Here is a 15,944-nt window from a genome sequence, read left to right as displayed (position 1 = left end):
TTCATGGGTTAGTAAAGGTCTGCGTATGCAAAGGAGATGTGTCATTTAGAGATGTGACACTGAAACGCTGCTCTACATGTCCAGAGAAGTCTGAGATGACAGCTCTGGGTTAGGGGAGTTTTAACTAGAGCCCTGTTTGATGGGGGCATCTAGTTTTTTTTTTGCACCAATGAACAGGAAGCCTCATGTTATTCGTGTAAATACGTCCTTGCTGGTAGTCGGCTCGCCACAGCGATGAAGTCTTAGGGTGTCCACGGTCACACAGTGGTGACGTCTCACACCTACTTCCTCACGGTCTGCATGGAAAGTGCCAAACACCCACACTGATCGAGAGAGAGAGAGAGAGAGAGAGAGAGAGAGAGAGAGAGAGAGAGAAAGAGAGGGGGAGAGGGGTGGGGAGACAAACACAGAAGAGGCAGAAAAAGAGGGAGCGGAAGAGGCTGAAAATGGATTAAAAAGGAAAGTAGAATAAGAGGGAGAGAGAGGGAGAGAGAAGAGGGAGAGAGGAAGGGACAATAAGCAGGTAACTGTGGTACAATTCTGCCTGTTTACCATAAAAGACAGATAAGGTCAAGCTATATATGCTTTCATTTGTTTTATTCACATTGCACAAGCAAATTCTCAAACATGCATGTACATTCAAACAACTGAAATATGTCATACACAAGATGTTATTGGATTATCTCTGAAATCAATCTGCCCGAAACCACCACCATTGCAGGACTCCTCGGGTCTTATTTAAGGTGCTGGTTGGTTGCACAATCCTATTCAATTCTGTATTCAACGTTTAAGAACCTCTCCTGAAGCATCAGTTGGCACTGTCTCCTGCAGGGCTGCCGTCCAGTAAATCACAAATCTAACGCATACGTTGCGCAGTCTTGTGTGTGGTTACAGGATTATGGTAAACCTCTTTATGGAGATTATGGACTTCTTATTATTAATTCATACTGTACGCAGGGAGACCTGAGTGAGCATTAATATATACGCGGAGGGCGATAATGGAGCGTGAGCGGGTCTGCTGTAGCCACACGCCACACGTATGAAGTGTGGTGGGCGTGGCCACGGATCCGCTCCATATGGTGTGATCTCACTTCCCCACATCTCCTCCGCCCTGCCAGAACTGCAGAGGGGAGCTGGTGACCCAATCAGGAAGAAGAAGAGAGGTGGGATGCAGGCCAAGAATGGTGGGAGGAGAGAGAGAGAGAGAGAGAGAGAGAGAGAGAGAGAGGGAAGACACTGGGGACTTCTTTGCAACAGCACAGTGGGCTGCTGGAACTGTCCCATGTGTAGGACTCCCGTGAGTGGACAGTCTAATTGCTCCATAAACTAAGTTATCTGCAGAGATGCTCTAGGTAGTTGTGTTATGTACTAATGGAGCAGCAAGAAATACATTTATATATATATATATATGAAAGCAAATCGTCTGGACTGAGTGCAGTAATCATTGGCAACATTATCACAAACATCTCACATTAAAACTCATTAAAACATAGAACAGAATTAAACTCCAGCAAAGCACATAGCTAACATTAGTGTGTTAACCCTAACCCTAACCCTAACCCTAAGTCTGGTCTGGTCCCTCCAGTGTTCACATCCAACTCTACATTAACTCACCTGACTCAGTGAATCAAGCCCTTCACTCTAATATTAGAGCCAAGTGTGCTAGATTAGAGTTGAATATATAAGGGAGGGAGGTCGATCTTCAGGACCAGAGTTGTGCACTTCTAGTCTCCAGACACAAATCTACATGATGCCATGTAAGTATGTAAAATTGATTTGTATAGCGCTTTTTTACAATGACTGTTGTCACAAAACAGCTTTACCTGTGGGACCCATCTTGGTCAGCAACACAATATCAATATAAACATTAGGAGGCAACCAGTGAAATAAAAAAAAAAAAAAGTGAAGAATGTCTGTCTATATTTCTGTCCTGGTTGTGATTCTCAGGGATCATCTGACCAGGGCCGTGGAGGTTTGGGTCACAGCAGGAGACATCGGTGTTGGGAGGTGCCACAGGAACTGGGACAGGTTGAGACTCAGTAACAGTAGGATATCAGGAGGTGGATTACCTCAGCAGAAAGAGAGAATGATTATTAGGTATGACTAAGAACAGAGAAGTGTAAATTAAAGGGCTATAATGTGCAAGCTATGGCAGCATGGCAGGGCGGAGAGAGATAAGCCTTTCTAGTGTATTTTGTAGTTTAGACTCTCCAACCATGCAAGTATAACTCTGATATTGTGCCGTCTGCATTCTTTCGAGTGTTCTGTTTTAAACTGGGAATGTGATCATTGCACTACACGATTAGAGATCATTTCTTTTATCTAATTTAATTTTTTTGTTCTTAAGTGGAGCAATATCATTGAGCGTGCTGCAAAATGCTTATTCTAAGCATTCAGTCGTGTGACCCAGTTCTGAAGGCGTAACGACCACCCCAGTCAGAAATAATAAATCTGGGAGATTTGCAGTAAATCTAGGTGCTGTGTCTGACGTGATCGTGTGAGCGATGTGGTAGTGAGGCCACCTCACTGTATTGTGGAGGATCCAAACTTCAAATGAAGAGAAGGAATGGTCTGAGAGAGATTGAGGTAGGAGGACTATGAGAGAAACCAACTGATTCCAGAATAGAACTAAAGGCACTATCATAGTGAATGTTGAAGTCACCAGTGAGTGAAAATGTCTGCATGGGCTTTTTTTTTTTTTTTTTAGTACATTTAGTCTATTTTAGTACAAAGGATTTCAAAGGATTGTAAGTCATAACCAGCTTTCTGGTTTACAAATATTAGTTTGCTTCCTTGAGAGCAAATGCACATAATCACATATAACTTCTGATCTGACAGGCAGCAGATGTTGCAGGAGCAGGTGAGTTTTTACCTGATCCAATAAAGCGAGCCTTTCCTTGACCCAATCAGGTGAGCCTTTCCTTGACCCAATCAGGTGAGCCTTTCCTTGACCCAATCAGGTGAGCTTTTCCTTGACCCAATCAGGTGAGCTTTTCTTTGATCCAATTAGGTGAACCTTTGTTTGACCCAATCAGCCATCACATACAGATATATAACAGATGAATGCACCAAATTCAGGCTGTTTGGTTGACAATACTGCAATACTGCTCAAACTGTTCACGTTGTTTTAAGCTACAGGGCCTGTAATGATTCACAAGAAAAAATAACAGGATTGGGATTTTACTCTGCAGATACTAAAAACCAGCTTTAAATGTGGATTCTCAAAGCAGCTCACCCAGGATGACAGAAATATGTATGAGAGCTACCTCTCCCTCGTCTTGGTCTTGACCCTGTGTTCATAATACACAAGGACACCTCAGCTACAAGTGTCACACTATCATTAATGAGCCACAGGTTCTTTTGAAATCTTTTCACAGCTTATTTTCAAAGTCTGTATCCATGAGCCATTAAGAAGACGTTTTGGCGAACCGTAAGAAGAACCCAGGTGTAGGAGCAAGGTTTCTTTCTTCAAAGGTAAAACCGTATTTTAGCCTTGACAAAACGTGAGGGCCGTGAGCAGGAGTTTACCAGGAACTGATGTCGTGGGTTGTCACAGGCCTGATCTTTAAGCCCAAACATTTGAGTAAGTATTCAGGTGGAACACTTTCTCGCTAGCATGACAAATTTATTAGCAAACGGTAATGCATCTGGGAGAGCCCAGTTTCTGTTTTTTTTTTTTTGTCTTTATCTCTGTCCCCTGTCCCCTAATGCCTTCATTCTTACAGAAGATGAAAATATTTGGTGACTCACCGAGTTTGAATGGAGGGCAGTGTTTATTAATCAACCTTCAAATATCACAGTTTGGAGGCCATGTTTCATGTTCCTCCCCACCACACGCATGCACACACCGAAGACGTACACACACACACATGCACGCGCACACACACGAGCCAATCCTTTTCATTGCACCTTGAGAAAGAAACCCCATGTACTTTGTACATTTTTTTTTTTTTATCCTTTTTTTTTCTTATTTGACCATCACTACACCCCGTCTGTGTGCTTGGTCTCCCAGGAGGAGGGAACTGTGGAAAGAGAAGTCAGTGTCTGAGCACCATGAGGTCCATCGTCTCTCTGTTCGTCTGCTTGGTGCTGTTGTCCCCAGTCTCCTGTGCCATCATCACAGGGGTGAGTGATGTGGGTTTGATCAGAGAAAACGCTCCTGTGAACTGATGTCGACTGTCTTGTTCATATAATCTAGTTTATAATTCATGTAGACTCACCGTGTCATTGTTTAGATGATCTATGGCTCTGAATTTGTTTATTGATTTTTTATGCAATGTTACTGCAGTTGTGCTTTGTGAATGTTGTAGCAAATTGTATTTGGCTTTTAGCATCTCTAGAACTAATGAACTAAAGGGAACTTAATCAGTGTCTTAAGGTGCTTTCAATGTACTTGGACATTGTAATTCATTTTAATGCCATATCGTTGGAATCAATTGTATTTTTAGGTTGAATATTTAACTAAAATATTAGGAGAACTATTGTCTTTGATAGTCTGCATACTGAATCTACAAGTACATTAATAGTATGTAAGACATGAAGCTGATTTTTAACTTTTGATTTTGAAGTTCATCACTGATGATGCTAAAAGATATCAGAAGAGCGATGTCTCATCTCCATGTGATGGCTCTGGTTAGTCATGGTGAAGATAGAGTGGATTACGTGGAGGACAAGTGAATTACATGTATGCTGTCTGACACTTGCCATAGAGAAAGGGATTACAATCTGGTGTTTGAAATCAAAACCAAGTTTCTGCTCGTCAGCCCAGCACAAACGCTTCACTGATTCGATCTAAGGACATTTTGAATGTATTCATGTGCCAAAACACACTTGATTCAGCAAGCAAGTTTAGTTTGAATGTGTGTACAACTAAATGCTGAAACAATTGACTGCTTTTGAAATGTCGCGCGGCATTTTGTGGAACTATACAGGACTAATTATGGTACACGTGTGAATCATAAGGTTACCTGGATTATAAGCTGTTGTGCAGATTTAAGTGAGATGATGTGACAAAATCTGCTTCGTTTGTGAGGTGTGGATTGAAGCGATTTGTAGTATTGTGCATCAGTGACATGTGAGCGTTTGTGAGGCTATTTGAGTTAATGAATGTTTGTGAGGCTATTTGAGTTAATGAATGCACAATTAAAACAAATTCAGAAAATAGTCATTAAATAAAAATCCATTTTTAACACTAATATGTTTCAGTAGACGTAACCAGACTGTATGTGTTGAGTCTCAAACGGCATTAGAACTGCATCAGGTCATGTTACAACTCTGGTTATATGTAAACAGAAGATGTAGGATGTGTACTGATCTAAATGATGGTTCACTTTCACATTCTGGTGGTCAGAGTGGTAACGGTAAATCTCATACTGAGAAAAGAGCTGTACCCCAAAAATACGGAGAGGGAAATTTGCATATCCGCACCTTAAAAACTGCCGTAAATACTCTAATGTAAGGTAATAATCAGACAATACTTTGAGCAGACTTACTGTAATTGGAAAAATAGATAAACAATAAAATACTGATATGGATAACTATGTAAACAATGCATGGGATATAATTACTGGTTTTTGGAGTGAAGTATTGTTTATTAAAGGATAATCATTATAGTTTTACTTGGCAAATGGTAAGGATGGCAAATTCCTTTCATGCTAAAGGACAAGTGAAGTTTTGAGTGTGAGGTTATTAAAATGAATACGTGATACAAGGAAGCTATTTTACTAATGTGGTCGTTCCAATGAATAAAGACAAACGACTTTTTAGAGGAGATTCCCCACTGGCGGAGTCATTTTGTCTGGGAGAAGCCTCAATCCTTACGGAATCTCATAGCAAATATTTAAGCATTTTTGGGTCTTAAAAATATAACTGCAGACAAGTTATATATATTTTCCCAGAGCTTCTCATGATGGTTTCCTAATTTAACGAAGAGAAGAGTTTGAATAGAACAGTCCTAATTGATGAGGGAAATGCCTCACGATTATGAAACACACATAAATCTGTGTCCTCCAGGGCCATTTGTGTGTAATACAGTCACAGAGAGGGAGCAAAGACCCAATTGCCACTACCTGCTTTATAGCACCATTAGACAAAATGTACATACAAATTTTCTTCTTTGTGTGGGTGTGTGGGTGTGTGGGTGTGTGGGTGTGTGGGTGTGTGGGTGTGGGGGTGTGGGTGTATGCGTGTGTGCGTGTGTAGTCATGTGATCTGGACTCCCAGTGTGGCAGAGGCACCTGTTGCGCGGTCAGCTTGTGGATCCGGAGTTTGCGCATGTGCACTCCTATGGGCCTGGAGGGGGACAGCTGCCATCCCATGAGCCACAAGGTGAAGCTCCTGATTGGTTCCCTCCATCTCTGATTGAAGCTCCTGATTGGTTCCCTCCATCTCTGATCTCTGGTCTGTCCCACTGGTCCTTCCATCACTATGATGTCCATCCTTCACTGTGATTTCACTGTGTGCAGGTTCCGTATTACGGGAAGAGACTCCACCACACGTGTCCGTGTTCTTCAGACCTGGACTGCGTTGCTGTGGAGAACGGGCAAGCAAAGTGCCTTCCACCGCACAAGTCTTACAGCTACGATTTCTGAATACGATGTGATATGTGGAGGTCTGTTAAACGTATAGTACTGTGTGCTAATCCAGAGCATCTGTGAAAATAGTACCATTTCTTTGTGAAAATGACCATTTCTTTGTGCAAATGTGAAATGAACTGTTAATTCAAATGTATCAAAATGCCTATGTCTTAATAGTTACTGTATATATAAATAAAGCATTTCAAATCTTTTAACCCAGTGTCTGATTTGCTTAGACTGTTCATTACTATTGTTACGTCTCCATCAGGTTTTGTATTTGTATTTTCAACATAATTCTTTAAGAGTTCATCGTCTCTTCCCTCAGTGGCCTGGCCGGCGTCCAGAGAGAAACTCTAGCGTAGAGACGCGCACAGTGAACACAGTGGTCTTGTGTCCATCATCCTGGTCTGTGGGCAGGTGGCCAGTAACATTCTGCTTCTGTATGAAATGACAAAGTGATTTCAGTGCCCTGTGAGCCCTACAGCAGTGACCGTCACTCCAGAGCAGAGGGACGAGTGGCACATAGTCGTGACGTATTTTCACCATGACTATAAAACACAAAGCACTGGGGAAAGCGTTTCTGACAGTTTTAAGTGCCATATCTGCTTGTTTTATATTGGTTTAATGTGCTATGTTTCGGAACTGAGGCAGAGATGTGTCCTGGTGCACATGGTTCAGTGGGACGTCTACCCTCAGATATCCAGATCAGGCAGGAATTTGATGTACGGAAATCCCATTTTATTTAGGCTGCCTAAATGTATTATGCGTCGGAGGTATTTCAGCGACCCATTTTGTAATACATGTTCTCTGAGGACTGCCTCTGACTCTTGGCTAAACAATCTCTCTCCAGTAAGAGAGGATTCGTTTACTGTTTGTCTGTAGCTCTTAGCCATTTGTGTAGTTCATCTTGCTCTAGTCTACAGGGTTTGTTTTTTACTCTTGTAATACTTTCTGACCCAAACAAATTGTTACATGATGGGGAAATGTTACCTTATCCACGTGGTTCTCTTCTGCACTCTCAACATGGCTGTCTGCACGTTACACAACATGGTAGCTCAGGGCGAACCTTTTGGAGCTACGGTTACCTGCCATGATGTGATGTAACGTGCTAACTCTTCCCCTCCTATACTTTGGTAAGTAGCTACAATAAAAATAAGGGAAATTGTCTTCCTAACACTGAGAATTAATGTAATAAATTCTAGAAGAATAAGAGTGTTTTCCACAGTTCTTGGAGCTTTTAGCTTTTGCTGGTCTATTTTCAAACCATCTAGTTTGAAAAAGTCTGGAACTGCACTGTTTGCCGGCCCAAAAATCTGGTCCTCTCCCAACTTATCTGCAGGCTGTATGAGAAACCATGGTGGCTACCCTGATGACAAAAACTGGTTTTACAGTCTTGCACCAGATGTTTGGAGTTCTCTGTCCTTGAGGTCTCTGCTGCATTTATTACTGTCCTCAATGCAAGCTGGACTGAAGTAGCAGTCAGTCTGCGATTGTAGGATATTTGGCCCGCACGCCTGGGCTTTTCAGCAGGATCAATCATGGAGCTGGAAGTTCTACCCAACATCTGTGGGCCGACTCAGGGCCGGCTGTCTACGTCCTCAGCCAGACCTGAGAGGGATGCATACACTCCCAGCATTCCTTCTCCCCACAAAGGTCATTGTGAAGCGGTTCCAAAACTGAAATCCGAAATCCCACTTCTCAAAGGGTCACGTAGGAGATAAAGCTCTTCCAACCGCTTGTGCCCTAAAGTTTATTATAGAGAAGAGTTTCGGTTTAATCACATGACGCCTGTTGAACCCTCGAGGGCTGGCTATGTTTTTCTTGGGCTGATGCTCAAACCTTCCAGAGTGTGTGTCCTCCTCCTGGATGCTGGAGATCGTGCTGAAGACCCAGGCTGAACGCAGTGGGAGATGTTTGGAGGAACGTGCTTCTTAATGCACTTTCCTGTACACATTCCCAGCATACTAAAGTACATATTGTAAAATGCAATTGAATCCATAATTCAACCAGAGTATAAATGCTTAAATTTGAGTAATTTGTATTGACACTTTTGTAGATTCATGTGTAATTTTTTTAATGTGTAATTTTTTTTTACATTTACACTTGCATTTTAGGACAAACATATGGTCATGCAGATGTCAGTCTTAAAAGTGGTTTATAATTTCAATATAGCATGGGGTATTTCTGAATATACAACTGAAGTGGGGAGTAGCATTCTCCAAATCTTGCCTCGTGCGTGGTATACAGTGATCTTACCTCATGTGTGGTATACAGTGATCTTACCTCATGCGTGGTATATAGTGATCTTACCTCATGTGTGGTATACAGTAATCTTACCTCGTGCGTGGTATACAGTGATCTTACCTCATGTGTGGTATACAGTAATCTTACCTCGTGCGTGGTATACCTTACCTCGTGCATGGTATACAGTGATCTCATGCGTGGTATACAGTGATCTTACCTCGTGCGTGGTATACAGTGATCTCATGCGTGGTATACAGTGATCTTACCTCGTGCATGGTATACAGTGATCTTACCTCATGTGTGGTATACAGTAATCTTACCTCGTGCGCGGTATACAGTGATCTCATGCGTGGTATACAGTGATCTTACCTCGTGCGTGGTATACAGTGATCTTACCTCGTGCGTGGTATACAGTGACATTACCTCGTGTGTGGTATACAGTGACCTTACCTTGTGCGTGGTATACAGTGATCTCATGCGTGGTATACAGTGATCTTACCTCGTGCGTGGTATACAGTGATCTTACCTCGTGCGTGGTATATAGTGATCTTACCTCGTGCGTGGTTAATTCCCTTGATAAACATTCTTTACAACGTGCACATTATGCCATTCTGAAGAGAATGCACAGCCTGTTAATGTAACGACCCAATAAGAATGTACGTCTAATGGCAGGCACTGAATTCTGCCATTAAAAGGTTAGAAATACATGCCAGACACTTGAAATATTTAACACAAGCTATAACTTTTAAAGAGAACGAAAATGCCTTAGCAAAGTCGTTTATAGTGTTCTCTTTTAATCGCTGCAACATTAAAACAGTTCTTCTCAGTCTTTTTTCGATACCCATGACTGATTCAACAGAATTGTATTTACTGTCAGCTTAATTCACAGACAACAGCTCTGAAGAATTCAGCAAGACATTCTACAGTTATGTTTTGCATAAAAATGTATTGATTCAATTCAGCAACCACCCCTAGATTTCCTGTTACGGTGACAGCTCCGGACCCTTCCCTGTGGGCGTGCCGCTACGTTGTCGGCGTGCCGTTATGTCCATGTATGTACTTCCGTGGGTGTGGGTTGTTCGTGAGCGTGTTCGTAGTCGCACCTGTGCCTTGTCTCGAGATCACGGGGGCACGTGTCAATCACCTATTTAATGTGCGTTCGCGCAGTGTCTTGTGCTCGTCTTTGTCTAAAGTTTCGTGCCAGTGTGAGTGTCTGTGTTTTTGTGCTTACTCTCCGCACGGAGCTTACACGTCTTTTGTGAAATAAATGTTCTGTGTTGCACCGTTATCACTCGTCGTGCCTCCTCCCTCGAGTCTGACATTTCCATTATAAGTGTGTTACAAGTCAATAACCATTCCTTTATTTTCTGTGTATAAACTATTGTCTGTGGTGTGTGTGTGGTAATCAACTATACACTATTGATATAGTAGGTAATGTTATGGCTGGATAAAGCAGAAATATTATTTTGCCTATTAATATTCTTTTAAAGCATTGATGGTCATCCATGGTATATGGATTTTACCAAAATAAGTGGAATCAAACAGGAAAATTATAATAATGAAATACAACCTTTCCCTAAAACCTTCTTGTACTGTGCACATATGAAATAATATAAAACTATACAGTAAGAATACAAATAAACCTGAAAGAACTGAGCACCTGTCTTATTCTGTGTGGCCACACTTGGGATTGCTGTAGATATGTATTTTATAAGTTGTTTTTACTTCACTGGAGAAATTGTATTGGAGAAATATTGTACATTGGCAAATATCTAACAGCAGCAATATTTTAATCCCATCTGTTATCTGTCCAAAACACGTAACACCTAACAACTGCAGAATGGTCTGATAACAACCCCTGGGCTCCTTAGGAAGTGCTTCATGCATGTTAATGCCACTCCAGACCTCTCTGACAGTGATGAAAATCTTTTCTTCAAAGCTTAGCTGGAGGATGAATGAGTGTGAAGGTATATGTGTGTGTGTGTGTGTGTGTGTGTGTGTGTGTGTGGGGGGGGGTGCAGCATTACACAGCTGAGATGTGCATTCCAGCTTATTGCGCACTTTCACTCCCCACACCACATAATGCAGAGAGCTGAGTGAACATTAGTGCACCTTACCCAGGGAACACTAGTGCACCTTACCCAGGGAACAGTAGTGCACCTTACCCAGGGAACAGTAGTGCACCTTACCCAGGGAACACTAGTGCTCCATACCCAGGGAACACTAGTGCACCTTACCCAGGGAACACTAGTGCACCTTACCCAGGGAACACTAGTGCACCTTACCCAGGGAACACTAGTGCACCTTACCCAGGGAACACTAGTGCTCCTTACCCAGGGAACATTAGTGCTCCTTACCCAGGGAACACTAGTGCTCCTTACCCAGGGAACATTAGTGCACCTTACCCAGGGAACATTAGTGCACCTTACCCAGGGAACACTAGTGCACCTTACCCAGGGAACATTGGTGCACCTTAGCCAGGGAACACTAGTGCACATTACCCAGGGAACACTAGTGCTCCTTACCCAGGGAACACTAGTGCACCTTACCCAGGGAACACTAGTGCTCCTTACCCAGGGAACACTAGTGCACCTTACCCAGGGAACACTAGTGCACCTTAGCTGCTAAATGTATTCCTAGTACAAGCAAACAGTGTCGCCAGTCAACACTCGACCACGTCGGTGTTCAAATTAAGAAACAAAATGTCAAAGTCCACGTCAGACAAATTGACCAATTCAGTGGCGAGATGGATAGCTGTGGACTGTAGACCGCTCTCTGTGGTTGAAGGTTTAAGTAAGACGTGGCGAGTTTAAACGCCTCCGCCGTTCGCGGAGGTTCGCGCGAGGTGGGCGGAGTCGCGCGCTACGGTCACTAGTGAAAGTATAATCCAGGCTTTACAAGAAGTGCTGCAAATTGCGTCAGCTGATGCAAGTTACGAACTTTTATTTACTTTATTTACGAAAATAAACAAGATGTTGAAGTTTATGCTTATGTTCATTGATTCATTCATCATTCAAACTTAAATTAATATTTATCATTTTAAATATTGAAATGCGATTAAAATGCGATTAATTTCGATTAATTAATTACAAAGCTTGTAATTAATTTGATTAATTATATATAAATCCATAGCACATGTCCTGATAAACTGTTGAGAGGGGTCAGTGGTGGGAGGGGCCAGACATGTAGAAGAAGTAACAATATAGTTCTGACAGAATGACAGAAACCCATGAACCATGAGAATATAATGGAAGTGAACAACAAATAAAATAAATGTTCCCAGGGTCACTTATAAACAACTTTCTCTCTCTCTCTCTCTCTCTCTCTCTCTCTCTCTCATTTCTCTCTCACTTCTCTCTCATTTCTATCTCTCTGACTGTTGCTTCTGTGTCTGTCCATTTGTACGTGTACTGTAGGGCATAAATGAAGCCAGCCAGCACCAGGACCAATGCTGTCATTAACAGATGGATTTCCACATGCTTCTATGATGCAACGTCATTTTAAGCACCACGATGAGTCATTAATATTGTAATGTGATCCTTGTGTGGTTTCTCATTGGACGGTCAAAAAATACCAGTATGTACTGTAGACATACATAATATAGAGACACAGAGGCATTGTGGTTTCATGACCACCGCCAAAGAATTTTCCTGGATAAATCCCCCCAAATCCATCATTTATATTGATTAGACCATTGAGGACAGGCATCAGTAAGGATCATAGGTGTCCCCAAACCTTTATGTATTGTCAAACCGAGATGCAAGAACACACCACTAATAGAATGATGTTTGTTTTGATGAGTCCATGGAGGTTCTGTGTTATGCAGCTATCTGAGGGGAGGGGGGAGGGGGAGTGGACCACCGCCAAAAGGTCTGACTAAAATATCACTTCTAGCCTCTCAACAGATTCCCTGAAGGCACCTGCCTCTGAATAACTGAAGGCAACACCTACCGTATTATCCACACTTCAGTCTGAAAGATTTAAGAAATGATTTGTTTTGATGGGCTATTTGCTGCTATAAGCTTTCGAATCAAGACAGTATATGCTAATCAATCATTGTTTATTTGATTTCAAATTCAAACAATGCCGATACCCCTCCACACCAATCCAGGTCCAGACAAACCCATGTTTGTTCAAGTCCATATATAAAATGTCTTTGAAATACCAGTTTAATAGGGAATGTGAAAGGAGCAGAGCTGTCAACACACAAAAGTCCTTGTAAAAAGACATCTGATGTTTTGTGTCCTCCCAAAAAAGAAATATATCAAGATATTAACAAATATATTACATGTGCAATATAAAGGACTTGAGAATAGAAATAAATTATACATAATTTATATCAAATACTGTATTTGCATTTTGCAATAGTCCGTGTGTGATTTTGTAGTGTAGAAACATGTTTGGTAACCTACTAGGTCAAGAAGGCTGACACCATCCGAAGAGATCATAAACGTGTTAACAAGCGTGAAAACTTCGATCATTAAAAGTGAAACGTTTCAAGAAAAGGAAAAAAAAGTCTGTCGTGCTGTAGAGCAGTCTCTCCCTTCAGATTACACAGTATGGCTCCATTGGTGTTTGTGTAGTCAAACAGCAGGGGAAGCAAGCTCTGAAACGCATCCTTATCTCCTTGTTGAAAATGAAACAGATGATTGGATTCGCCGACGCTTGTGCGAACGTCAGCCACACGGCCGCCGTCAGGTAGACCTGTGGAATAGCGCTTTCCTTCACGAACACGCGCACGTAGCACGACACGATGTACGGGGCCCACAACAGCAGGAACGCCAGAGTAATCATGTAGTACATTTTCCCTATTCGTTTCTCCATCTTGAACTCGTCCAAGACGAGCAGTCTCCTATTGGCGTTATGCGAGGCTTGCCTGATGCCCACTAATGTTGGCGGGGTGGGACCTCGTCCAAAGCCCGCAATCCAATTGGCAGCTGCCTGACCCGTCGCACCTGGACCGTGAAATGTCCAGTTCTGGCTAATAGCCGGAATCAGCTGTGCAGGTTTCATCTTGCGGTGGTCGTAAACAAAGCAAAGCATTTTGACGTACACAACGTGCGTCGTGCCCACAATTACAGCGAGCATCAACATGAAACCCAGCGTGTCGTTCGCTTTCACGTATCTGTGTTCAAATATGCACTGCTCTTCCTCGCGAATGAATTTATACGTCCCGACATCAAACACCGGGGGGAACGCCATGGCCACAGACAGGGTCCACACCATACACACGACGGCCACGCACGTCCACACGGTCATGCGTTTGGAGTAGAAGCGGTGGTGCGCGATGGCCATGTAGCGCGTGACGCTCACGCAGAAGAGCAGGAAGGCGACGTGGAAGCATAACAGCACGGCCATGAAGGCGACGATCTTGCAGCTGGTGACGCTGTAGCTCCACACGGAACCGCTGCTGATCGAAACCATGACGAACGGAAAGCACACGGCCGAACGGACGATGTCCGCCAAGCACAGGTCCAGGAGGAAATAGTAGGGCGCCTTGTGAAGGGAGCTGTCCTTCAGCACCAGCAGCGACAGCAGTATGTTCCCCGCCAGACTGGTGCAAGTGATCAGACCGAGCGAGGCCAGTTTCACCGCAGAGGCGGTGATGGCATAATTCTGTAGCGAAGGATTGCCTTCCCCAAGATCGCTTGTGTTCGCCATCTATGCAGCCACTCTGTCGACGACGACGTCCAGGCTCTGTAATCCAACATCAAGCAAATCTGGTTCCCCGGCCTGATTTCTCGAACATATGTTAAAATGTTGACATCGAAAAAGTGTCGCGAATACGTGGACAGTCATTCGACTTACAGTATGTCAAAGAAAACACAGTCTGCATTTCAAATTCGTACACGTAGTTCCATTGATTGGCAATCATCATTTAAACATCACACTTTCTAAATCCCAACACGTTAAAATAAGGTAATTGTTTAAATTCTATTCGTATAATTCTTCATTTCAAAGCAGGCATATTGAATAAGTAATTGTCGATTTTTAATCCATTATATTTCGAGGCGAAAGGATAGGCTTTGAAGAGTTTTTCGTCGCGCAGTCACCGAATAACATTCCAGTGTCTTTATAATGTGCGCGCCTTACAAACATGCATCTTTTTCCATCGTTTATGGTGGTTTCCGAAACCATTGCCGTAAAAATTCCCAGTCTGGTGGTAGGCCGTCATCTTCTCTCAGAAGACGTTTCAGCTTATGTAGTTGCTTAATCGATTTGCATCGACTCCATCGACTCAACAGCATATGTTCCCAGTCCGATAAAAAGACAACAGCTACCTAACGATGTAAAAAAAATCTTGTTATGTTTATCGGTGGCAAACAAGGGAACCTCCGGCGACAGCAGCGGTTGGTTTGTCTTTAAGGGGTAACGGGAGAATGATGCAGTTGTCCAAACGTTACGTGGTAGCTTATGCTACTTGTCGCATATAAGATGAGATGAAATCTGCATTCTCTGTTGAGAAAATATCCTCTTTTTTATGTTCTTACTTCTCGGTTGAATTTCCCTGTCTAGAGAGGTTCGGCAAAAATGCCGTCTCTTCTGTTCTCGAACTCCGAGTCCATCACGGGGCAATTATTCCATCAAGCCTTTAAAGGCACAGACTTCAATTACAGTGCAGCAGCGTGTCTTTAAGTGATAACCGACAAACTGTATTATAAACGTACGAATTGATTATATATAACGTCGACGGAGTCAAAGAGGGAGCATTTCATTTTCCTTGTCTGGTGCCTGGTGTATAAAGGATAAAGACACATAAAATTGCAAATGAAATGAATGCAATTAAAAGGACAATTCATAATTGCAAAGCTACAGGCGTACATGGACGTAGTTTTGATTTCACAAGTGGGGGGGACACAACCTGGGGTGGCGAACTGTTAAGCGGGGGGGGGGGGGGGGGGGGGGGGTGCTGCATGATCCTAGTGCTAGATTTGTCGCTATTTAGATATTGGTTTTTTTACCGTTAAAAAGTGGGGGGGACATGACTTTGTCACTACTTAAATATTTGGTTTTAACTGTAAAAACTGGGGGGGACCAAAACCGGCTTTTGAAAAAGTGGGGGGGACATGTCCCCCCCGTCCCCCCCCCCAAAACTACGTCCGTGCAGGCGTATATAAAGGTCGA

At 42.8% G+C, this 15,944-nt stretch overlaps 2 protein-coding genes across 3 annotated transcripts; one reads left to right on the top strand and one right to left on the bottom strand.

Annotated features, from left to right (window-relative positions):
* Nucleotides 1–3,059: 3,059 nt before the first annotated feature.
* prok2 (prokineticin 2) lies at nt 3,060–6,780 on the top strand. 2 transcript variants are annotated; one of them, XM_077014058.1, is made up of 5 exons: nt 3,060–3,253; nt 3,378–3,583; nt 4,013–4,125; nt 6,202–6,327; nt 6,465–6,780. In XM_077014058.1, exons 2-5 carry the CDS (start codon nt 3,538–3,540, stop codon nt 6,588–6,590), a joined length of 411 nt encoding a protein of 136 aa, XP_076870173.1. In that variant the 5' UTR covers nt 3,060–3,253; nt 3,378–3,537; the 3' UTR covers nt 6,591–6,780. The 2 variants fall into 2 exon arrangements, with proteins under 2 accessions (XP_076870173.1, XP_076870172.1); XM_077014057.1 differs by having other exon boundaries at nt 3,060–3,583; nt 6,465–6,779.
* Nucleotides 6,781–11,984: 5,204 nt separating this feature from the next.
* gpr27 (G protein-coupled receptor 27) lies at nt 11,985–15,391 on the bottom strand. Its single transcript, XM_077013619.1, has one exon. The coding sequence runs from the start codon at nt 14,478–14,480 to the stop codon at nt 13,365–13,367; it is 1,116 nt and encodes a 371-aa protein (XP_076869734.1). The 5' UTR covers nt 14,481–15,391; the 3' UTR covers nt 11,985–13,364.
* Between the last annotated feature and the right edge of the window lie 553 nt (nt 15,392–15,944).

This window comes from Brachyhypopomus gauderio, chromosome 8 (assembly GCF_052324685.1).
Source record: "Brachyhypopomus gauderio isolate BG-103 chromosome 8, BGAUD_0.2, whole genome shotgun sequence".
Classification (NCBI taxonomy): domain Eukaryota; kingdom Metazoa; phylum Chordata; class Actinopteri; order Gymnotiformes; family Hypopomidae; genus Brachyhypopomus; species Brachyhypopomus gauderio.
Note: the sequence above shows the minus strand (reverse complement) of the source record. Positions and strands in the feature narration are given on the sequence as shown.

Coding starts and splice junctions, on each gene's coding strand:
- prok2 (XM_077014058.1), top strand. CDS start 3,538: ATGTCGTGGGTTGTCACAGGCCTGATCTTTAAGCCCAAACATTTGA. Junction 3,584..4,012: donor CTTTAAGCCCAAACATTTGA/GTAAGTATTCAG, acceptor TTGGTCTCCCAG/GAGGAGGGAACTGTGGAAAG. Junction 4,126..6,201: donor CCTGTGCCATCATCACAGGG/GTGAGTGATGTG, acceptor GTGCGTGTGTAG/TCATGTGATCTGGACTCCCA.
- gpr27 (XM_077013619.1), bottom strand. CDS start 14,480: ATGGCGAACACAAGCGATCTTGGGGAAGGCAATCCTTCGCTACAGAAT.